The 25,236-nt window shown below is 41.3% G+C and overlaps 1 protein-coding gene across 2 annotated transcripts in view; it reads left to right on the top strand.

Moving 5' to 3' along the window:
• The window catches only part of NLRC4 (NLR family CARD domain containing 4), a 630,421-nt gene extending 613,737 nt beyond the window's left edge, over nucleotides 1–16,684 (top strand). For both annotated transcript variants that reach the window (XM_073627642.1, XM_073627641.1), the window contains one exon: nucleotides 14,530–16,684. In XM_073627642.1, coding sequence (XP_073483743.1) covers nucleotides 14,530–14,864 — 335 coding nt within the window. In that variant the 3' untranslated portion in view covers nucleotides 14,865–16,684. The remainder of the gene's footprint in view (nucleotides 1–14,529) is intronic.
• The last annotated feature ends 8,552 nt before the right edge of the window (nucleotides 16,685–25,236 follow it).

Here is a 25,236-nt window from a genome sequence, read left to right as displayed (position 1 = left end):
ATAACTTTTGCGCAAACCAATAAATATACGCTTATTGACATTTTTTTTACCAAAGACATGTGGCCGAATACATTTTGGCCTAAATGTATGACTAAAATTGAGTTTATTGGATTTTTTTTATAACAAAAAGTAGAAAATATTATTTTTTTTCAAAATTTTTCCTTTTATAGCGCAAAAAATAAAAACCGCAGAGGTGATCAAATACCATCAAAAGAAAGCTCTATTTGTGGGAAGAAAAGGACGCAAATTTCGTTTGGGTACAGCATTGCATGACCGCGCAATTAGCAGTTAAAGCGATGCAGTGCCAAATTGGAAAAAGACCTCTGGTCCTTAGGCAGCATAATGGTCCGGGGCTCAAGTGGTTAAATGGAATTTTTCCTTCGAAATGTCATTTTGCTGTCAGACAGTTCTAAACACGGGAAACATGCGCCCCTTTACAGGCATACTATAGACACCCCCCAGCTACGAAATTTAAAGGGATATTACACTTTTATTTTTTGACTTTAACCACTTCCCTACCCGCCCATAGTCATATGACGTCCACAGATGGGATCTCCCATCCTGGGTGGACGTCATATGACGTCCTGGGATTCCCGGGCATCTAGGGGGCGCGTGCGCGCCGCCGGGAGCGCGCGCGCGCGCCCGCCGCGTTCCTCGGGACCCGGTGCGTGTGCCCGGCGGCCGCGATGTCCGCCGGGCACCCGCGATTGCCCGTTAACCGGGCCGGCATGTGGATCTGTGTGTGTAAACACACAGATCCACAGCCTGTCAGCTCTGAGGAGAGCGATCTGTGTTCCCAGAACGGAGGAACACTGATCGGTCTCCTCCCCTTGAGCGTCCCCTCCCCCTTCAGTTAGTAATCACTCCCTAGGAAACATATTAACCCCTCCCCGCCCCCTAGTGGTTAACCCCTTCACTGCCTGTCACATTTACACAGTAATCAATGCAATTTTATAGCATTGATCACTGTATAAATGTGAATGGTCCCAAAAATGTGTCAAAAGTGTCCGATGTGTCCGCCATAATGTCGCAGTCACCAAAAAAAATCGCGATCACCGCTAAAAAAATTAAAAAAAATTTTTTTTTTAAATGCCATAAATCTATCCCATATTTTGTAGACGCTATAACTTTTGCGCAAACCAATCAATATACGCTTATTGCGATTTTTTTTACCAAAAATATGTAGAAGAATACGTATCGGCCAAAACTGAGGAAAAAATGTGTTTTTTAAAAAAAAAATTGGGATATTTATTATAGCAAAAAGTAAAAAATATTGTGTTTTTTTCAAAATTGTCGCTCTTCCTTTGTTTATAGCGCAAAAAATAAAAACCGCAGAGGCGATCAAATACCACCAAAAAAAAGCTCTATTTGTGGTGAAAAAAGGATGTCAATTTTTTTTGGGTACAACGTCGCACGACCGCGCAATTGACGTTTAAAGTGCGACAGCGCTGAAAACTAAAAATTGGCCTGGGAAGGAAGGGGGTGAAATTGCCCTGTATTGAACCGGTTAAGCATTATTACAATCACTGCTCCTGAAAAAACGGCCGTTTTTAAAACTTTTTTTGCATTGATCCATGTCCCCTGGGGCAGGACCCGGGTCCCCAAACACTTTTTATGACAATAACTTGCATATAAGCCTTTAAAATTAGCACTTTTGATTTCTCCCATAGACTTTTAAAGGGTGTTCTGCGGCATTCAAATTTGCCGCGAACACCCCAAATTGTTCGCTGTTCCGCGAACTTGCGAACAGCCAATGTTCGAGTCGAACATGAGTTCGACTCGAACTCGAAGCTCATCTATATTAGACATTATAGTGTCCAAAATGTGTTGATATTGCCTTCATCAGATGGGGTGATGTCACCCCTGTAAAAGCCAAATTTGGAAGATGCACACAAATTGGGAGTCAAACTGGGGATTTTCCTCCTGATCCCATACCTAATGTCAGCATGTGCTATCTCCCATCATGGGGGATCAATGGACGTGTTTTTGGGGTGCAACCCCTTCCTCTCACCTACTTGAGTTTCAAGGAAGGGGTTGCAGCCACAAAACGCGTACATTGATATCCCCTGATGGCTTTTAAAATTTGACAAAAATTTGTGCTTAAAAAAACAAGCAAATGGTGGCATTTTTTGGGTATTTAGACTCTTCCTAGCACATCAATCATGTTCTTCGGTTTTTGTTCAATCTCAATTGTTTTTTGCTTTATACAGTCTAAATCCCAAATACAACACATTATCTCTTGGATTAGCCTTTGGGCACTGCTACCGGTGAAATTATGAGATTGTTCTTCCATAAACTGTACATCACCTAAAAAATAAAATACACACCATGCATTATAAATATGCAGGCATACATCTATTACCTGAATCTGTGGTGTCAAACACTCACCTGTTGTGGTGACAATCTCCACCATCTCTCCTTCCTCCACATCCTCAGGTTTTGACCTTTGGTCCCCTTCTTCAGGATTGGGGGGGGTCCCTGGTGTCCTCTGATGTCTCGAGTCCCTATGAGAATGAAACAAAAAGGTATACCTTTGGTCCCCTTCTTCAGGATGGGGGGGGGGTCCCTGGTGTCCTCTGATGTCTCGAGTCCCTATGAGAATGAAACAAAAAGGTATACTTAGCACACAAATATTTGAGGCCAGAAATAGTAATATGAAACATTGCTGGGAAGTGGGGTACAATTGTCTGTTTGGGCAGAGTTCCAAGTTGAAGATATGATTAATTCCCTTAACTAAGCTGGAATACTTATCTTTTTTGGCCAACTTTCACACATATAGACACCTCAAGTATCCACTGGAGCACCTGTGTGGGACCCCCTAAAAAGTTTGTTCTTGTGTCCCACACTAGTGCTCCTGAGTCCAGATGTGTAAACAGCTGCTGAGTGTCCTCTCCTTACATTACACGGAATCAAGTTTTCAATTCATTCTAGTTACAAACACATCTAGACAGCAATGTACAAAACTTATTTTTATACAAATTATCATGATCAAAATGTAGTTAACCCTGTATCCGGCAAAAACATTGTATTTAGTTGGCAAACGAACAATGTTTACTATGACCAATTACTGTGCCACCCACCAACATGAAAGTAGCTATTTTAAACTGTACAACAGTAAAGAAAAGCACATGGCGCAGCATGCAAGTAATAATAATAGGAACACACGACAACTACTTAATTTTTAGAAGAACTCTCTTGATCCTTCTATACTGATCCTGCTCCCTCAGTTTCAGGTCTAACCAGTGTTTCCTCAGTTGCTCCTTGGATCGTTGTACCCCAAATTTCCGGCGCAGACTCTTCACAACTTTAGTCATGATCTTGGCCTTTCTCACATTTTGGTTTAGGCACGGTCCATACTTCCCATCATAGTTGGCCCTTTCCAATATGTCGACCATCTCCACCATCTCTTTAAAGGACATATTTGGGGCCTTCAATCTCCTCCTCCTGGATCGGGACGCTTCTGGCTCCGGGCTTTCCTCCTCGTTACTGCTATTAAGCACCTGCTGTGTCTCCGCCATGTCGTCTCCTACTGCGAAGAAAGAGAAGGGGCGGGGAATATTCTAGAAAGAGTTTCACGCATGTGTAGTGTATATAAAGCGGAACACGTGTGTTGTACGTACGAACTGTGAGCGGAGGAAGGTGTAGCGGAAGCAACGATCGTTATAACGAAGGTACAATTTGAAGTTGGTGCCTTAGTGGCCTATACTGCTTATAGATTGAGGCCTATATTGGGTCAAGATTAGGAGAGTTTAGCCTGACATCAAGGTTTCTCTTGTGTTGTGTCTTGCAGAGAAAATGGATCCCTTCAATGATAGGGAATTTCTAGGAAGAATCATTGATCTGTTCAGGGAGCTGCCTTGTCTGTGGCAGCTGAACCACCCATTTTTTAATAATAAAACAAAGAGGAAGGCAGCGCTGGATCAATTGGTGGAATTTGTGAAGTCGGTGATCCCCACGGCAGACATCCCCTATTTGAAGGCCCTAATTGGTGGCATGAGGAGCACTTATATTAGGGAGCTCAAGAAGGTCCAGGATTCCCTGAGATCAGGAGCTGCAGAAGATGACATTTATGTACCCAGGCTGTGGTACTATGACAGACTGCATTTTCTGGCAGGCCAGAATGAACCCAGGCCAGCACTCTCCAGTCTTCCTTCAACGCTTCCTTCCACCTCAGCTGAGGCTTCAGACGCCCAGCCTGGGCCTTCCAGGCAGCAACATGCGGTTGTCAAATTAATGATGTTAAATACATGTTAGTTTTGATCACTAATTTCTGATTTCACAAAGTGTTTTACATATCAATAGACAGTAGTGGTCACAGATGATTGGGACAAGAATGAAAAATGCTGGGGTCAGAATGATAGTCTTTTCTATTTATTAACATTTAATTTGCAACAGTCATGAACTGAAAATTGTGTGTGATTGATGAACCAAAAACTAAAACGATGTCCCTTTTTCATACACAGGAAAGCCTCAGCCAGGCCATGGAAAGTGGCAGCCAGGAGGTGGCCGGGCCCAGTAGCCTGCCAGAATTGCAGGGCCCTCCCCTCCGCCTTCAACCAAAAAGTGTCAGGAAGAGGAGTAACGTGAAGGAGGCAGCAATTAGCCTATTTATGAAGGCTACTGCGGCCCTCAGAACCCCCCCTCCCACAGTGTTCAAGAAGACTTTGCATACATTACAGCATGCAAAATGCTGGAAATGGAGGAGGGCCAATGCCTCTTATATGAGGAAATTATCTTGAAAGCCCTAAATAAGGGGTTGAGGGGCCAATTCACAAGACCAACCCACATTTGTGAGTTAAACTATGGTCCTCCTCCTCCAGGTCCTGCCAAACCTCCAACACCAGAGCCACAGCTTGGAAGGAAGCGTCTAAGGAAGACCAGAGAGTGATGGCCTGGGTTCAGTCTGGTCTGACAAAAGATGCAGGCTGTGGTATGACCACAGCCTGGGGACAGATATGTCATCTGCTGCTGTTCCTGATCTCTTGTAGTCCTGGACCGGATTGTGCTCACTATTATAAGGACACCTCAGGCCACCAATTTGGACTGTAAAATTATTGATGTCTGCCCTTGGGTAATTTCATCAGATAATCCAGCTTTGCCTTCCTCTTTATTTTGTTGTGACCTAGAATAAATGGATATTTTGTTTTCAGAAATACTTGGCTATGTGTTTTTCTTAAAAAAGAACAGTTTGATTGTGAGTAGGTACATTTCTAAAATACAATGTCAAACTAACAAGGGACACCAACCAGCCTCCTTGAGATTTACAAATACAAGATAATAATGGTGTTATGGAAAGGTGACATACAAAAAAATAAAAAAATGGAGATCACTATAAAATAACTGAAAAAAAAAAAAAAAAAGGCGATCTTGGTTAAAAAAATAACAAACAATAAAAAAAAATTTGATTCTAAACATTATTTTTTTTCATCAAACAAAGTTTTATTAAGCAAAGATGGTGCATATAAATACATAGTAATACTAATATATATATACAGAAGATGCGTATTAAACAAGGAAAGTATACATTGTTAATATAGTCAATATTAGGAGTAATATATGCTAATGTTGAAATAAATGTATACAACTATGAAATACTATCATTATAATGTGTAATATTATCTCCCTCCCCCCCCCACCCCCGTTGAACATATTTGATTTAATTATATTTTATTTTAGTACACGTGGTATATATATGCATAATGTGACGTTCTCATATGTGTTACATACCTTTAAGTCTATAGGGGATGTATTGTGTACAGCACAGACATGACCATTTTGGGAGAACAACATGAACCATGGTGTCTTTTGATTTATACTTTCTCTGTATGTATCTGGAATAGGGTTTTAATTACAGATATCCAAGTGTTGTATTACTGAGCAAGTTTATAATTAAGTACAAGTTTCAGGTTCTTGCAACCATCGATCCCATATTTTGTTGTATTTTGCCGGACAACTTCTATTAATGTAAATATGTTTTTTGTATGGCAAAGTTGCGTTAACTTCTGTTTTCCACTCCGCAACACTGGGGGGATGGTCTCATCCACTTTCTTGCAATAATTTTTCTGACGGAGAATAGAGTTTCATGTAGGAATACCTTGGTAAATTTGTCAACTGTGTCTGGAAATACCCCTAGAAGACATTGTTTTGGTTCTAACGCTATTGGGGAGCCCATGGTGTCGTGTAGAAATGTTATGACCTGTTTCCAAAGTTGTTGAATCTTGGAGCATGTCCATATTAAATGAAAGAACGTGCCTGTTTCTTGGCCACACAACGGGCATAGAGTAGACTGATTACGCTTTTATCTGGATACTCGAATTGGGGTAAGGTATGTTCTATGTGTTATGTAAATCTGAGAGAGTCTGTCCGAGAGTTTTGGTGATACTGCTTTGCATGTCTCGAGGGCTTCCTCCCATTCCTCATTTTCCATCAGGCCCACCTCTCTCTCCCAGCGAGGCTTCAAATCAAACGCTATTTTTGACTAAGTGGGAGTTAGAAGCATATTATAAAATGTGGATATTAGTCCCCGTGGGTCTGTACTTTTAACAATAGCCATAACGGGATGAAGAGTGGGCGAAGCCTCTGCCTGTAAGAATTGTGTTTGGGTCGCATGTCTTACTTGCAGGTATCTGAAGAACATGAAATTTGGAAGAGAAAATTCCTCTTTGAGTATGTTGTAAGTTTTGAGGGTTCCATTGAATAGCAGATGGTGTATATAGTAAATTCCCCTAGACTCCCACAACTCCGAGTCCGGTATGTTTATAAATTCTGACATATCTCTATTGTGCCATATCGGTGTATGGTCGTGCAGTCTTGGTATTCCTAATTTAGTGGAGGCATGGTCCCAAATACGTCTGTAATGGTATAGCAAGGACTTCTTGTCTCCCCCCATTTCAGTATTCCTGGATCCCGCCGATATTGCGTAGAGGGAATCACCTGTAAGTTGCACTCTTTTGGAGCAAAGAAGGGTCAGGAAGCGTACGTTATCTGTCTTGTCTATGTGGAATAGTTGTGATAATTGTAATGCAATGTAATAAAAGTTCAGATCCGGTAGGGCCATACCCCCCATGTCTGTCGGGTTTTTAAGCGCTGACCATGCGATTTTATGTCTGCTAGTCCCCCACACAAAGGGTTTGAGTAAAGCTTCAAGAGACTTAAAGTGTTTTAATGGGAGATAGATTGGGGTATGCCACAATATGTAAAGGATTTTTGGGAGAAGGACCATTTTTATCAGATTTATGCGACCCCATACTCCTAGTGGTAGACGGGCCCAAGTACATATTTTGGTTTTGACTAGTGAAAAGAGGGGTTCAATGTTGAGGGGAATATAATCAGCCGGATCTCTGGATATATGAATTCCTAGGTATTTGATTGTATCTGCTCTTTTTAGTGGGGTCTCTGTCCATGATTCAGGTGGTGGGAAACTGTCTATAGATAGTATCTGGGACTTTTCCCAATTCATCTTTAAACCGGAAAACGTTCCAAAGTGTTCAATCAACTGTAATACTTTTTGAAGGGAAGGGCCTGAGTCAGCGAGATATAATAGGATATTGTCCGCGTATAAGCTAATTTTTTCGATTAAGGTTCCCATTTGTAGACCCACGATCTCGGGGTTTGCACGGATAGACACAACCATTTTGCATTTGACACAGTTCCCCATAAACGTTTACTGTACAAAATAAGGTGCGTTGGCATGGACCATAGGGTGAGTACATGGATTGAAAACTGGCTACAAGGGCGTGTTCAGAGGGTGGTGATAAATGGGGAGTACTCAGAATGGTCAGGGGTGGGTAGTGGGGTTCCCCAGGGTTCTGTGCTGGGACCAATCCTATTTAATTTGTTCATAAACGACCTGGAGGATGGGATAAAGAGTTCAATCTCTGTATTTGCAGACGATACTAAGCTAAGCAGGGCAATAACTTCTCTGCAGGATGTGGAAATCTTGCAAAAAGACCTGAACAAATTAATGGGGTGGGCGACTACATGGCAAATGAGGTTCAATGTAGAAAAATGTAAAATAATGCATTTGGGTGGCAAAAATATGAATGCAATCTATACACTGGGGGGAGAACCTCTGGAGGAATCTAGGATGGAAAAGGACCTGGGGGTCCTAGTGGATGATAGGCTCAGCAATGGCATGCAATGCCAAGCTGCTGCTAATAAAGCAAACAGAATATTGGCATGCATTAAAAGGGGGATCAACTGCAGAGATAAAACGATAATTCTCCCGCTCTACAAGACTCTGGTCCGGCCGCACCTGGAGTATGCTGTCCAGTTCTGGGCACCAGTCCTCAGGAGGGACGTACTGGAAATGGAGCGAGTACAAAGAAGGGCAACAAAGCTAATAAAGGGTCTGGAGGATCTTAGTTATGAGGAAAGGTTGCAAGCACTGAACTTATTCTCTCTGGAGAAGAGACGCTTGAGAGGGGATATGATTTCAATTTACAAATACTGTACTGGTGACCCCACAATAGGGATAAAACTTTTTCGCAGAAGAGAGTTTAATAAGACTCGTGGCCACTCATTACAATTAGAAGAAAAGAGGTTTACCTTAAACTACGTAGAGGGTTCTTTACTGTAAGAGCGGTAAGGATGTGGAATTCCCTTCCACAGGCGGTGGTCTCAGCGGGGAGCATTGATAGCTTCAAGAAACTATTAGATAATCACCTGAATGACCGCAATATACAGGGATATGTAATGTAATACTGACACATAATCACACACATAGGTTGGACTTGTTGGACTTGTGTCTTTTTTCAACCTCACCTACTATGTAACTATATGTAACCAGAGGCTCTGCAGCTAGGGCATAGAGAAGTGGGGAAAGAGGGCAGCCCTGTCTCGTGCCTCGACTGAGGTCAAACTCTTGAGACGGCCATCCGTTCGCCACCACTCTAGCTGTGGGATTTTGATAAAGTAGTTTGATCCACTTAAGGAATCTGGGGCCAAAGCCATATCTTCCCAAGCATTTCCATAAGTATCCCCACTCCACAGAGTCAAACGCCTTGGCCGTGTCAAGCGTCACAATCACCCGGGATCCTACATTTTCATGTGTGGCCTATTTATAAACAATTTCCGTAGGTTGAACGAGGTGTTGCGACCAGGCATGAACCCCGCCTGATCTGTATGGATCAGAGAAAGAATAACTTGATTAAGTCGGAGGGAGAGTACCTTGGCTAATATCTTGATATCTACTTGTAATAAGGAAATTGTGCGGTAGGATTTGGGGTATCCTGGATCTTTTCCCGGTTTGGGTATGAGGACTATTGTTGCCTCTCTCATAGAAGCGGGAAGTGTAAATGACTCGAATAAGTTATTATATAAGGTGAGCAGTTTTAGGTTCAAAAAACTGCTGAATTGAGAGTAGAATTCTATAGGTAGGCCGTCCAAGCCCAGGGATTTGGACCTGGCAAATCCAGCAATAGCTATCTCTATTTCTTCCTCGGTGAGTGGTGCCTCAAGGTGGTTAACCTGGTCTTCTGTTAACTGGGGAAGTGCCGTCTCCTCCAAAAAGGAGTTCATTGGGCCCTTGTCCACAGGACTTTTTGAGGTGTAAAGGTCAATAAAAAACCCCCTAAAGATAGAGGTCACTGTGAGGGGATTAGTAATGGATTGACCGCCAAGACCGTGTAAAGATATTACCACCGGGGGTCTATCTTCATTGTGTACTAGGTATGCTAGGAGCTTGCCAGCCTTTTCCCCGTGCTCAAACAGCTTTTGTTTAGCAAAGAACATTTTGTGTCGTTCCTTCCCATATTGGAGTTGGGCTACTACTCTGGCCTGAAGTTTAAGTAAGTCTGCATTTGCGGGAGAGGGATCATCCATATAATTTTGTTCAGATTGGGATAGTACCGTTACCGCTCTATCAAGCTCCCTAGAAGAATCTATTTTAATTCTGTTAATGCGGGTTGAGAGTATCATGCGAACATGAGATTTAAAAGACTCCCAGATTGTTGTCATGGAAGCTGAACGGTCATTGTTCCTGAAGAACAACTTCCATTCATTCATAAGTTCATCATCCTCAGGGAGTAGTGAGAGCCAGAATGGGTTTAATCGCCAGTTTCGTTTTGGTTTGTCAGTGGGCACGCTTAGTGTAATCCAGTATGGGCTATGGTCAGACAACAACCTGGGAGAAAAAACTGTCTCTAGTAATCGAGGTGTGAGACTTTGTGATAACAATATCATGTCAATTCTAGACATAGAGTTGTGGGAAGAAGAGAAGCAAGAGAATGATTGCTTGTGTGGGTTTTTGTATCTCCAAGAATCCACAAGGTGAAAGGGGGAAATTAGCTTGGCAAATTTGGTTTCTCTGTTGGTTATTGGATGTGGATTCGAGGGTTGAAGTCTATCTACCGTGTTAAAATCCCCCAGCCAGACCACCTGGACTGTGCGGTGTTTGGTCATGAATGTAAACCCCTCTAAGATTATGGGTATGGAGAATGGGGGGGAACATAGAAAGCCAAAATAAGAAAAGGTTCCCCATATAACTTAACAGATAAAAAGAGGTATAGTCCCTGCGGGTCCGTGGAAACCTCTATAAGTTCAAATTGTACCGATTTGGCCACCAAAACTGATACTCCACGTGCGTGTGATGTGTAGGTCGAATGAAATGCCCATCCGACCCAAGGTCGGCGAAGAGCTATTTGCAATCTCCCCTCCACGTGGGTCTCTACTAAGACTAAGATGTCAGCGTGTTGTTTTTTAAGGAACGTGAGGGCCGCCGAGCGTTTTATCTTCTCACGCAAGCCCCGCACGTTCCAGGTAAGAAATTTTAAAGTCCCCATGTGTTCCCTTCTATACAGCTATGTATTTCAGCTATCATGTGCGCGTCTAATTTTTTGGTTAGTCTTCTCATATGTCTGTACTGTATATTTAGTGTACACCTTACTAGGTATAGCATAGCGTTTAATATCAGCAGCAACAGTGCCAAACTTTGGTTGGTGTACAGTCTGGTTACAACACATACAAATCTGTTCAACGGTTGAACTATCCCCCCCACCACCCCCCACCCCGCCTTACAACCTACCCAACTGTTGCAGGCATCATCCCCAAACCAACTGAAAATCCCCAACAAGAAAATAAAAAACTTTGCATGGTAAAGCCATAAACATGTGAGTAATTGGGACCACCGCACTAGAGAGTAATGACGGGATACACTCCGTGTTGGAAGAACGGTATATAATTATTCATTGCAGTGGCGCCCAATCTCACTATCATATTCTCTGGTGTTGAGTGGGGTAAAGTCTCACTGCACTTTGCAATAAAGGGGCAGGACTATGTCCTCTCTGGGGCTCCGTCCTCTCAAAAAACATAATGAGCCACATAAGATGTCAGGGGAAAACAAATTATAGTAAAAAATGTGGGTAAGGGAAAAATCAGCTTGTTGACTGTTTAGTCTAAACTTGACTCTCGTAGTAAGGATACAACTCACAGTTCCTTGGCGGGACTTCCATCCGGCTCACTGAACAAATAAATGGGCTAGTGTGAAGAGCGTTTAAATCTAGCAGACTGATCAGTATACGTCCACTTCAGTGCCCAGCGCATATCTGTTAAGTTCTAATCAGGTCTGCAATAAGTTACAGGGGTTGTATGCTGCATTGATTGTGGTAAGTGGTAGCAAAAAGTGTACTTACAGCGGTATCAGTCTGCTCTCTCCGGTGCCCCTTGGCGTTCCAACCAGGCTATCACCTCCTCAGGGTCCTCAAAGAAGGGGACTCTGCCATCTTGCTCTACTCGGAGTCGGGCTGGGAATAGCATAGCATATTTATTTTGCTTTAATCTCAGCCTACGTTTGGCCTCTGTGAACCCTTGTCTGCGGCGCTGTACTTCTGTCGAAAAGTCGGGGAATATGGCGATTTTACTGTTCCCTAGTTGAATGTTGCCTTTTTCTCGCGCCATTCTCACGGCCGCATCAAGATTCTTATAGTTAAGGAGCTTGGCTATAAAGGTGCTCCCTGCGGAGGTGGTCTGGCAGGCATTCGGTGGGCCCTTTCCACAGCTAGCAGTGGGGAGAAGGCCTCTCTGCCATAGTGTGTGATGAGCAGCTGCTCCAGAAATGTGGTGGGATCCTTACCCTCAGCGCCTTCAGGGAGGCCGATTAATCGCAGGTTGCATCTCCTCAGTCTGTTCTCCATTTCATCCTGCTTGGTGAACAGTTGCTGAATTTGGCGCTGCATACATTCTGTCCCCTCTTGCAGGGGCGGGATGGCGTCTTCCACATTACTGATTCGGTTTTCTGTAGTTTTAACCCGGTCCCGGAGTTTATGTAAATCTTGCCGGATGAGAGATATATCTACCTTTACCTCCTCTATCTGGGCTGTTAGTGAGGTTCTGCAGAATGTGATTGCCTCGAGAAGCCGCTCTGTGTCTCCCGTCACACGTTCCTCCTCAGGCTTCTCCGCAGCGCCATTTTCCTCCATCTCCTCTCCCTCCTGCCGGCAGTACTGAGCTAGTTTCGCCGCCGTCGCTGCTTTCTGAGCCTTTGTGGGAGACATCGTGACTGGACTCTTCAGCGGTCACAAGAGGGAAGCTACTGAGCCTGTCCAGAGGGATCTGCGGGCACAGGATGAGGTAAGAGCAGGAGTAATGGACGGATCTTCTCGGAAATGCGTCCTATTCCACTGTCAGGCCACGTCCCCAGGAGAAACCACTTTTAGAGGGGGATAACAGGGCCACTGTCCATGTGTACAGCACAATCAGAGGAGGCAGGTGTGCCAAAATGGCCGCCGGTCAGCACATGTAGGCCCAGGCCGCAATCTAGGCCGGTTGTGAGCGTCAGTCTCCCTGGGTCTCAGATGAGTAAACAGGCCAGGAACAGGGGGATGAGTACAGTCCGGCTCCTCTAGGGAGTTGTCTAATAGCCAGGTACCTGTGTTGGGGAGCTGGTTTCAGGCAGGGCCGAAATTGAGGAGGACCAAGATGGCCGCGGCCTCCGGTTGTAGGCCAAAGCCGCGGTCTCGATTAGTTTTTGCCGCCGGGCGGGAGATCGCCGCTCCGTTCGGGCCGCCGTGCGTCCTATTTCTCCAGGAATCAGGCCCAGCAGTTCCAGGTGTCTCAGGGAGGCAATCCAGCCAGTTATTTATTATAATAAGTCCAGGATTAATAGCTTAACAGGAGTAATGGACGGAGCTCTGAGTCCACACGTCCTACTCCATGCTGTGTCAGGCCACGCCCCTGCGATTCTAAACATTATTATGGAGATCTGGCATTAAAAATCAAAAAGATTATTCAGGAGATCACGAGAAATAATAAAGAAAGAAGTTTGTGAGAACTCTGCATGAATATGAGCAACAAAACAACTTCATTCTTCTAGCATTCTAAAGAAGAAGAGAATGCACTGCATTGAAAGATTTAAAAATTCTCTGTGTGACAAATATGCCATCTCCATTATGGACGGTAGTTTTACCAGACCGAGCGGCTCCGTCTCGTACTTGATTATGAGCATGTGTGTTTTTTTGCGTGTCGCAATTGCATACACATGAAAGGAATCTCCGTCGGAAAAATTGAGAACATGCTCTCAAACTTTTGCTGGCGGAAATTCGGCCAGCAAAAGTCCGATGGAGCATACACACAGTCGCATTTTCCAACCAAAAGCTCTTATCGGTCTTTTGCTGGCCGAAATTCCGATCGTGTGTACGGGGCTTAACTGGCAGGTTTTTCAGGTGATAAACTTTGCAACAGATTTACAAAAAATGATTTACTTAAGAAAGTTGTAAACATACTGAAAATAGTTTTTGAGTTTACATACACATTAAAATATCATATTATATTACTTCACTAATGCCCTGTACACACGAGCGGAATTTCTGTCGGAAAAAACTTGGATGGTTTTTTCGACGGAATTCAGCTCAAGCTTTCCTTGCATACACACGGTCACACAAAAGTTCTCTGAACTTTCGTCCATCAACAATGCAGTGACGTACAACACTACGAGGAGCCTAGAAAATGAAGTTCAATGCTTCCGAGCATGTGTCAAATTGTTTCCGAGTATGCGTAGGAATTTTGCACGTCGGAATTTGTACAGACGATCGTATTTTTGGATAGGAACTTTTCCCAACCGAAAAATAGACAACATGCTCTCAATCTTTTTCTGGCTGGAATTCTGCCAGCAAAAGACTGATGGAGTATACACACGGTCGCATTTTCCGACAAAAAGCTCTCATCGGAACTCTAACTTATGTTTTGTTGAGTTACTAATGAGGAGAATATAAAATATAACGAATCATCTAGAGTGCCTAAGACTTTTCCCAGCATTGTACTTGTAAGTGTTAAACTTATGTCTTACCTAGCTTACATTTACTTAACATAAATAACATGTATATGAAGGTTGGTTTACATTATTAGAACTGTTATGAGGCTTTTCTTTGGGTTCCCGCCAAGGAAGATTAAAGGAATTAATGAGTATTCTGTAAATATGTGATTCTGACCACACACACATAATAATAATAATAATAATAATAATAATAATAATAATAATAAAAATATGATATGGGTTTTAAAGATAATGCTAATATCTAAATCCTCCCTTTATAGCAACTCATTTGAAGGAAGATTTTAAGAAGATTTCATTCTTGGACCTCTCATGCAATAATGTTGGAAGTGATGGCTGGATTTCCTTGATTGAAGCACTACAGAACCTGAAGAACCTGAGACATTTTGATCTCAGCACAGAGAATATCTTCATTCCAATTGCACATGTTGTGCAAATCCTGTGTAGTGTGGTGTGGAAGCTGCCACACTTATCTTCATTTAACCTTAGTAACTGGGAACTGGATATTTTAGATTTGTCCAAAATGAAAAATGCTAAATTGATATGTAGAAAGGGAGAAGGCACATACAAACGCATTTTCAAAGTTGAGAACATTTGAAAAGGAATTGCACCTTAAAGAAATTTAACAGGACATGAACATCAAAACAAGCTGTAGACTCATCATGAATTCTGAGAACTGTCATTTTAGATTGCATAACTGGGGACAAACTCTGAATTATAAAATATGTTTTTTGCAAGTTGCACGTTACCTGTAACATAAACAGAAGCAACATCTTGCCAGACTGCATCAACTGTCTTCAGAGCCTGTTCTGGCAGGGGTCTATTCAGTGGTCATAATCCAGAACATGATTACACAGTATTTACTTGAGCTTTGGGTAATTAATGTAACTGTAATAGCAGCCATTTATTTCCATACATTCTTAAATTGGGTACCTGCTCATTTAAATTGTTTCTTTTTTTAACTTCACTTACTGGTTTGTACAGAGATAGCTGTGGGTTATCATGTCAAGGATCAAATTAAAGTGGTTCTAAAGCCAAAAAGTTTTTTGCATCAGTGCTGGTATCTCCAGCCATTGGCTACTGCTGCTGTCATTCAAATCCTGTGAGGAGGAAGCCGGGGTAGGGCCAATCCTTACTGTGTGTGTCTATGGACTCACAAAGCCTGGCTTGTTAGCACACCTGCACTTGTGCCCCCATAGCAAGTGGCATGGTATGGGGACACACAGTGAAGATGAGGAGCAGAGAACACTGGCGGGGGACCCCAGAAGAGGAGGTAAAAGCAGGTAAGTATACAGTAAACATATTTTTTATTTTAGAAAAACATTTCAGCCTTTACAATCACTTTAAATTGTGATCTCTATTTGTTTATATAGGTAGTTTTAGGTACTAATTTTTCCTTTTTAAATATTTTATTGGTAAGAAAAAATAAGGACAAGATACAGTGAACATATCACATTCAAAACAGTGTGTCATGAAATGGGTACCTGTTCTTTTGAATTGTTTCTTTTTTTTAACTTCACTTACTGATTTGTACAGAGATAGCTGTGGGTTATCATGTCAAGGATCAAACTAATGTGGTTCTAAAGCCAAAAAGTTTTTTGCATCAGCGCTGGTCTCTCCAGCCATTGGCTACTGCTGTTGTCAATCAAATCCTGTGAGGAGGAAGCGGGGGTAGGGCCAATCCTTACTGTGTGTGTCTATGGACTCACAAAGCCTGGCTTGTTAGCACACCTGCACTTGTGCCTCCATAGCAAGTGGCATGGTATGGGGGCACACACAGTGAAGAAGAGGAGCAGAGAACACTGGCGGGGGACCCCAGAAGAGGAGGTAAAAGCAGGTAAGTATACAGTAAACATATTTTTTATTTTAGAAAAACATTTCAGCCTTTGCAATCACTTTAAGCTGTGATCTCTATTTGTTTTTATAGGTAGTTTTAGGTACTCTTTTTTTCCTTTTCAAATATTTTATTGGTAAGAAAAAAAAGGACAAGATACAGTGAACATGTCACATTCAAAACAGTGTGTCATGAAGAGATGAGTACAATCCACATGAGTAGAAATTAGATTGGGAACAACCATATCAACACTGAAGCGTAGTAAAGAGATCACATCAAAGACAATATCATCTGAGTTTGTTAGACAAGTGGTGCCCAAATCATAGAGTAAATAATTAAAGTAACTATAAACATAACCCGTTAGGTACACAAATATACCGAAGTTTGGCAGTAGGATAGTAAAAAGAATACAGTGAAATCCTCCCAAACCTGAAGTGGCAGGGAGGGCAAATAATAGTGGGGTTGATGTTAACCTAAAGGAATATTAAACATGGGATGTGTAGAGGCTTCGGTAAACCATGAAAGTTACTATTTTTTTATGTACAGGTGCGTTTTTCCTGCTATTAAAGACACTTCATACACTAGTTGTTTTCTTTAATTCTTTTTCTGTACTGTTTAATTGTAACTGCTGTTTGTGAAACAGGTTACTATGTATTGGATCAATATCTGTGTATCACCATTTACTATAAATCTAACACTAGATGGCAGTAGAGATCAGCAAAAGGACTAACTATGGCATTTGAAACGGTTGCCAGAGAATACTGCTGATCATTCATGCTTGTCATCGCTGTATGTTTGCTACACGTGGTGCTGCAGCCTTTGGACTATAATTTTTTTTCTTCTTTTTTTGTGCATAGTCTATAGGCAGCTTACAGCAGTTCTGTTTCATTTAGAGCAGTTCCCATATCCACTATAAATGTGTTCTTAATATTTCCAAGGAGATTGTTGATGGATTATGGGTATGACTGAGATGTTTGTTGACAGCATTGCACTGGACGGCTAATCCTGAGTCTGGAGGGGAGCCTGAACTAACTGGACTAAAGACTAATTCCCAAACAGTAGCACAAGTAAACTTTGAGAGGCTTATGCATTTTATGCTACTTATTCGTAATTAAAATTCTTAAAAAAAAAGGGGGGGGGGGGGGGAACTTTGCTCTGTATTAATTTAACCTGCTTAACAGGAGGTGACAGTTTTCTTAAATCAAATTTTGTTGGACATGTGAAAAGTATGCTCTGATCACTTTTAGTCTTTTATACCAGACTAGCATTGCACGCAAAGTGCTCATTATCCTATTTATTATACAATAATTGCATGCAAACATGGTGGTATAAAGACAAATGTAAGTACAAAATCCTTTGATTAAGGGGTTTTTGTTGCTTGAAATGCAAAAATTTTTGTAGGCTTTGCTATTGCCTGTTGCTGTTTTCTCTATCAATAATACAAAACAATTCCAAAAAAAATGTAAAAAAAAAAAAAAAAAAAAGTAAATATTCACCATTACAGAAAAATGCTAAAAAGCATTACTTGCTAATTTTTAAAATAGAATTACCATTTCAGATTCAAATACTTCCATTGCTTGTTCAGTTATATCAACCACATGCACTTTATATTAAGAAAGTTACAGAATTTAGTTTCTATTAGTCACTTCACATACAGTAAGTTATGAAACAGGTTTTTATTTATTAGATGACTACACTGTAAATACAGAAGAGAACTTGCTGAAAATAAGGACACAGCTGAAAATAAATACTAAAGTCTAAACCCTTACATTACTAAATTCCTTGAAAATAAACTTCTCTATATTTTACATGGCAGGCCTGAAAGTAAAAAACCTGCCTTTTGGATTTTTAGCACGCTCACTCTGGTTCACCCAAACTAGAACACCTACCTATGGACAATAGGTTTTCAAATTTTCAGCATGTGAAGAGCAACAGGAGCAAATATACCTGTTCCTTGCTTGCCCAAACAATATTGCCAACTGGTAGGTATATTGATTTGGCAAAGGCCATGCAATTGATTTAAATGTCCAGGGGTTAGCGCATTCAGTTTCAGGCATACTATGTAAAACATACCATAACCCAGGAACCCTTTCTCCTAGAGATTATTGGCCTACTTTTTCTTTTCACAACTTAAAGGTCTATGAAAAAACACAATCCTCAAGCATTTTGATATTTCATCAACATTTATAAAAGCCTATGGACAAAGATGTTTAAAAGTTGTTCTCTACTGCTCTACCAAGAGAGAATAAGTCTAGGCTATTATCTTTTATACAAGTTTTTTTTCTTTTTTTTTTTGCTTTGGCTAAGTAAAATTTAAGATAAGCTTAAAGAAGGCGAAGAGCAGTTTTTAAATCAGGAAGGCTTGAACCTTGGATGCCCTTAAATAAAAGTACAGGTACAGGCTGTATACTGATGCGTTTCGGCTATGGAGCCTTCATCATATGACTAATAATCAACCAAAATAGCTTTTTAATGCGAGGAAAAGGCTCATAAATACTACTCACAGCTCTCACCAATATCAGTAACAGTGTATTTTGGCAGGGCATATTTGGTTATACAATATATTTATTTTTTTTATAGCTTTGCAGAAAACATTTGCACTCCAAACTTTTATTCGATTAATTCCAGTTAGAAAAATAAATGATGTTAGTTTTAGCAGCAACTTGTGTGTTTTCATCAAGCCTGCTTTTTCTTAATCAAAAATGCATTCCACGCATAGGTGAGAGATAAAACAAGCCCCCTTACCCACTCATTCTTCCCAACTTGGTTCTGCAATTGCATTATATTATACACTGTATATATTTTTATTAGGCAAAACAAAATATTGAAATTCCATACATACTCATAGGCATAAAAGTTAAAATGTTCACAATTAATTTTAAGAAGTCATGGAAAAAAAATGCTGGACTATGTCCAGACTGCAAAAAAGATTAAAAAAAAGCTTATAAGAAAACAAAGCTATAATCTGAAACAAAGACCATTTATTCTAGAAGGAAAATCCTTGGAATGCATTCAGTTGTTCTTATTCTACCTTTTTGGCTGTCAATAGTTCTCACGCAATACAAATACTTTTCTATTATCTATTTTTTTTTTGCTCTTATTATTAGGCTTAGTGCAAAGAGTTAAACAACCTCTTAAAAATGATTTGTGTTATAGCATATTTAAACTATAAATTCATCAACAGTGAACAATTACACTAACGAGCTAATATAATAAAGCACCACAAATAATGGGGTGCATCTCTGTAGGGAGAGAAGATGGCAAAAAGATTCGAGAAACTAGGTGGTGGTGGGGAGCGATCAAAGGGAGCTACAGTGAGTGAAGGTCAGAGGGTGCTACTGGGGCAATAGTGGTAGTATAACTAGAATACCTAAAGCTAATGTGAGTAGGTTGGCAGAATCCAATTGCAGCATCAAAACAACTAAGTAACTAGTTTAATATTACACAACAACATTTAAGGCCAGGACGCCTACCAGGTAAGTAGTTACTCAGTGAGGACAAAGTAGTATACCTAGGCAATCAAACTTTATTAGAAATGTGGTACAAAATCATATAAAATATACTGGAATTCCTCAACCATTCACCCATTTAAAATGATGACAGTGTTGCCATAGGAACAAACAGGCCGGACCGCCCAGAAAAATGGATTAAACACATTAATAAGCACTTCTGAAGAACCCCTCACAAAATTGTAAAGCTATAGCAGGATCACTGCAAGGTAGTGGTTGTGAGTTCTTTCTGAGAATCCTTCCCAATTGGAAGGATTGACCTCTAGTTTGGGGGCTTGTTATTTCTATATGTTTAAAATTTTGTGAGGGGTTCTTCAGAAGTGCTCACTAATATGTTTAATCCATTTTGCATTATCTTATGCATATTGTTATATTTCAGTGTCATAAGCATGTTGTTTTGTACTCCTTGTATCGGAAGGACAGGGAGGGTAGACTAGGGGTGTGCCTGTATGTCAAGAATGATTTGCTAGTGAACATGAGGGACGACATTGCTAATGGGGAGGAGGGACTTGAAATCCTTGTGGCTGAAGGGAAGAAACAAATGAGAAATGAATAGTGGGGATGTGCTACAGGCCCCTAACCTAAAGGATGAGGAAGAGTTTGATCTTCTGTGACAGTTAGGAATGGCAGCAAGGCAGGGTAATGTTATTATAATGGGGGACTTCAATTATCCAGATATCGACTGGGCAGGTGGAACTGCTCACTCATCTAAAGCTTGATATTTCTTAAATGTGTTGCAGGACAACTTCATGTGTCAGTTGGTGGATGCCCTTGACTAGAAATAATGCATTTATAAATCTACTAATTACAAATAACACAGATCTGATTGCAGATGTGAAAAGTAGGGATAACTTACGAAACAAGTCACAAGGTAATAATTACATTCAAAGTAAATTTCCCTGTAACTACAGGTCAGTCAGTTTAACATTGATTGTAAGTACAGTAGACTAGCTGATAAGGGACTACTGTGTATCCAAGATATTGCTTTTGAAAACAGTATCATTAGTACCCTGTTTCCCCGAAAATAAGACCTAGCGTGATTGTCGGTGATGGCTGCAATATAAGCCCTACCCCCCAAATAAGCCCTAACCTGTTTCCCTGAAAATAAGCCCTACCCTGAAAATAAGACCTACAATGACTTTAACTAGGGCTTATTTAGGGGGTAGGGCTTATATTGCAGCCATCACCGACAATCATGCTAGGTCTTATTTTTGGGGAAACAGGGTAGTAATCAGCATGGATTCATGAAAGATTATTCTTGCCAGACCAATCAGTTAACATTCTATGAGGAAGTGAGCTGTCATCTACTGTAGATAAAGGAAGGTCTGTGGAAATGGTGAATTTGATTGTTGCCAAAGCATTCGATACAGTTCCCTATAAACGCTTGATTTACTAATTGAGGTCTGTTGGCATGGGCGATAGTGTATGCTCCTGTAGGGAAAACTGGTTACAGGGGCACGTCTAAAGACTGGTGATAAATAGAATGTTTTTAAACAGAAATCCTGTGCTTAGCCACCTTAAATCGTGACTAAAATATATGTGACCACAACCCCTCCGAAATCTAAATAATCAAAAAATAATATCATAATCCAAAAAAGTGAATGTGTGTGTCAATCAAAACACGAGAACCGCTACCCAGTAAGTCTGAATATGGGACTCAAAAGGTTAATTAGAAAGTGACCAGGTGCGCTTCTCATTGAATTATCTATAATCACAAATGATATAACAAAACTTTGAAATGTAGCAAAACAATTTCAAAGTGAATCCATCAAAATGATACATATACATAGGATCCAGAAATGACAGTGCACTTTGATGATAGATATCCCAGTAATGGAATGTTCAAAAAAAAAAAAAGAAGAAAAATATAAAGTGTATAAATATAAAGTGGCAGGGTGTTTGTGCAAGACCGTCCTCACATCAACTCATGCCTATTACTAGAGACTTTCAGCTTTTTTACCATCCAAGGGTTATATCCAATGCTCATAAAGGAAGAGAGTGGAAATTCTGAGGGCACTATTACACTATGAAGTGCTTCCCTCTTCCTTTTATGCATGATAACTACTGAGGATCATTTCACATATGCTGGGCTGAGCATTGTATATAGATGTATATATACATCAGGTGAAGGTGGTAACGTGTTTCGGAGCATGCACAGCTCCTTTGCCCACCACCTTCACCTGATGTCACATCGCCTGCGTGCGCTCCAGCTTGGTTCCAGAACCTGGGCCGCCTCATAGCATCTTCACCTCCTCGCCAATCCACGTCACCAGGGACTCTGACAACTGCAGGGTGGCTCTTTCTCTCCCCCAGACAGACGATGATTACAGAGATCGGCATGAGGACAAATCATTATATGCATATGACCTCTTACTATCTTGTAAGTGTTTTTAATCCCATTGTGCCTGTTATAAATCTGTTAACCACTGCACTTAGAGGTGCCTTTCTCTTTCCTTTATGACCCTCCAGAGCTGCTTCTTCTCTACAAAGTACTGCCTTTAGTGCCATTTCTGCACTGCTACTAAGGACTGGATACTCAGCCTCACCAGATCACCCTCATCTCTCCCTCCTGTCAGAAACCATGAAATCAGACTGAGACAGAAGTACAGTTAAATCACACTTGTTTAATAGTAAAATTAAAAAGAACAAACGTAGTCAAATCATAGCCAAAGTTTAGTATCCGGAATGGATAGTCAGCCAAGCCAGAAGTCAGGGATCAATGTAGTGGAACAGCATGCAGGATCTGGAGCCAGAAGGGATGTCAGCAAAGCAAGTCTTTTAACAGGAACGCAGGAAAAAGACTCTGATGTTGACCAAGGCGAAGGCTGAGATCCTTTGGGCTGGATGGATTAAGTAGGCAGGACTAACGAGCAGGATATCATCAACAGCAGTGTAATATTGTGATAATGTGATAGTTCAGTTTTTCTTTTTTAATAAATCTGCAAAAATGTCAACAAATCTGTGTTTTTCTGTCAATATGGGGTGCTGTGTGTACATTAATGAGGAAAAAATGAACTAAGATGATTTTAGCAAATGGCTGCAATATAACAAAGAGTAAAAAATGTAAGGGGGTCTGAATACTTTCCGTCCCCACTGTATATAATGGTGGAGATACGGAGCACTTTAACCAGTTGCCAACCGGCACATAGCCAAATGACGGCTGCAGGGCGGTTGGATTACTCTGGGATCACGTCATATGACGTGATTCCATAAAACTGCTCCCGCACGCCCCCTGGGGCGCGCACACGGGAACATCCATGACCGCCGGGTCCAGAGGACCTGGCGCATCACGGTAAACGGCAAATGACGGAGCGATCACATGTAAACAAACCAGCGTCATTTCATGACGCCGGTTCCTCCCTCCCCTCTCTGTACCGATCGGTACAGAGGGGGAGAGATCGGATGGGAGCCGCGCTGTGGGCTGGATGTGTAGTGCCCACAGCGCTGCTCAGTGACATGTGCAGTCACATCCATCCCTCCATGCTCAGCCACCCCCCCCCCCATGCTCTGCAATTCCTTGTGCAATACTCTGCAATACCCTGCGCAATACTCTGCAATACCCCGCAATACTCTGCAATACCCTGTGCAATACTCCGCAATACCCCGCAATACTCTACAATGACCCGCAATACTCTGCAATGCCCCACACTACTCTGCAATGCCCTGCAATACTCTGCAATGCTCCGCAATAGTCTGCAATACTCTGCAATGCCCCGCAATACTCTGCAATTCCCTGCAATACCCCGCAATACTCTGCAATACCCCTCAATACCCCACAATACCCCGCAATACTCTACAATGACCCACACTACTCTGCAATGCCCTGCAATACTCTGCCCCGCAATACTCTGCAATTCCCCGCAATACTCTGCAGCACTCTGCAATACCCCGCAATACTCTGCAATACCCCGCAATACCCCACAATACCCCGCAATACTCTGCAATACCCCGCAATACTCTGCAATACCCTGCTACTCTGCAATATCCCGCAATACTCTGCAATACCCTGCAATACTCTGCAATACCCCGCAATACTCTGCAATACTCGGTGATACCCAGCCATGCTCAGCCATGCTCAGCTATACTCAGCCATACTCGGCTGTACTCGGTCTCTGTATGTGGCCAGGCTGTGGAAGTCTCACACATGTGATATCGCCGTACTCCGGAGGAGTAGGAGAATCTATTTTGGGGTGTCATTTTTGGTATGTACATGCTATGTGTTAGAAACATTTGTTTCTTGCGTTCGCAAAATAGCTGCGCAAATACAGTGCGAGATAAAAAGTTGCAACGACCGCCTCTGTATTCTCTAGGGTCTTTGCTAAAAAAATATATATAATGTTTTGGGGTTCTATGTAAATTTCTAGCAAATAAATTATGATTTTTACATGTAGGAGAGAAATGTCAGAATTGGCCTGGGTGCTCCTAGAATGCCTGATGGTGCTCCCTGCATGTTGGGCCTCTGTATGTGGCCATGCTGTGTAAAAGACTCACACATGTGGTATCACCGTACTCGGGAGTAATAGCAGAATGTGTTTTGGGGTGTAATTTGTGCTATGCATATGCTGTGTGTGAGAAATAACCTGCTAATATGACAATTTTGTGAGAAAAAAAAAAGAAAAAAAAATCTTGATTTCGCAAAGAATTGTGGGAAAAAATGACAACTTCAAAAAACTCCTCATGCATCTTTCTAAATACCTTGGAATGTCTTCTTTCCAAAAAGGGGTCATTTGGGGGGTATTTGTACTTTTCTGGCATGTTAGGGTCTCAAGAAATGAGAGTAATTCAGGTGTGATCAATTTTCAGAGATTAGCACCATAGCTTGTGGACTCTATAACTTTCACAAAGACTAAATAATATACACCGATTTGGGTTATTTTTACCAACGATATGTAGCGGTATAAATTTTGGCCAAAATATATGAAGAAAAAATTACTAATTTGCAAAATTTTATAACAGAAACAAAGAAAAATGCATTTTTTAACAGAATTTTCGGTCTTTTTTCTTTTATAGCGCAAAAAATAAAGAACCCAGGGGTGATTAAATACTACCAAAAGAAAGCTCTATTTGTGTGAAAAAAAGGACAAAAACTTCATTTGGGTACAGTGTTGCATGAGTAATTGTCATTCAAAGTGTGAGAGCACCGAAAGCTGAAAATTGGTCTGGTTATTAAGGGGGTTTAAGTGCCCAGTGGTCAAGTGGTTAATTTGGATAACAGTGGCACAGTGGTGATTACACTATTTGTTGATTGGACTTTAAAGTTTGATTTTACAAAATTTTGGAATGTAAACGCAATTTTTGTTGTACACTATGATTTGAGTTTATTGGGATATTCACATTTTTTGTAGTTTAGTTTTTTAGTATGTGGTAGATTTTGGTTGCGCTACACCGATTTTTTATTAATTTAAGCCTGCACTAGTTGGTTGGGGCTGGACTTTCATGTGTGCTGTGCTGATGAACTGTGATGCTGAATACTCAGTAAAGTTTCATTATGTTTTCACACTGTTTCAAGCCTGGTCTGAAGTTATTCATAGGGGTGTATTGTGGTACTTGGTGATATAGAACAACAGGGCCTGAAAAGCACACATGGGGTATGAAGCAAAGCCACTATGAAGGGTTAATTTGGCAGA

Source organism: Aquarana catesbeiana, linkage group LG04, assembly GCF_042186555.1.
Source record: "Aquarana catesbeiana isolate 2022-GZ linkage group LG04, ASM4218655v1, whole genome shotgun sequence".
NCBI lineage: Eukaryota > Metazoa > Chordata > Amphibia > Anura > Ranidae > Aquarana > Aquarana catesbeiana.
Note: the sequence above shows the minus strand (reverse complement) of the source record. Positions and strands in the feature narration are given on the sequence as shown.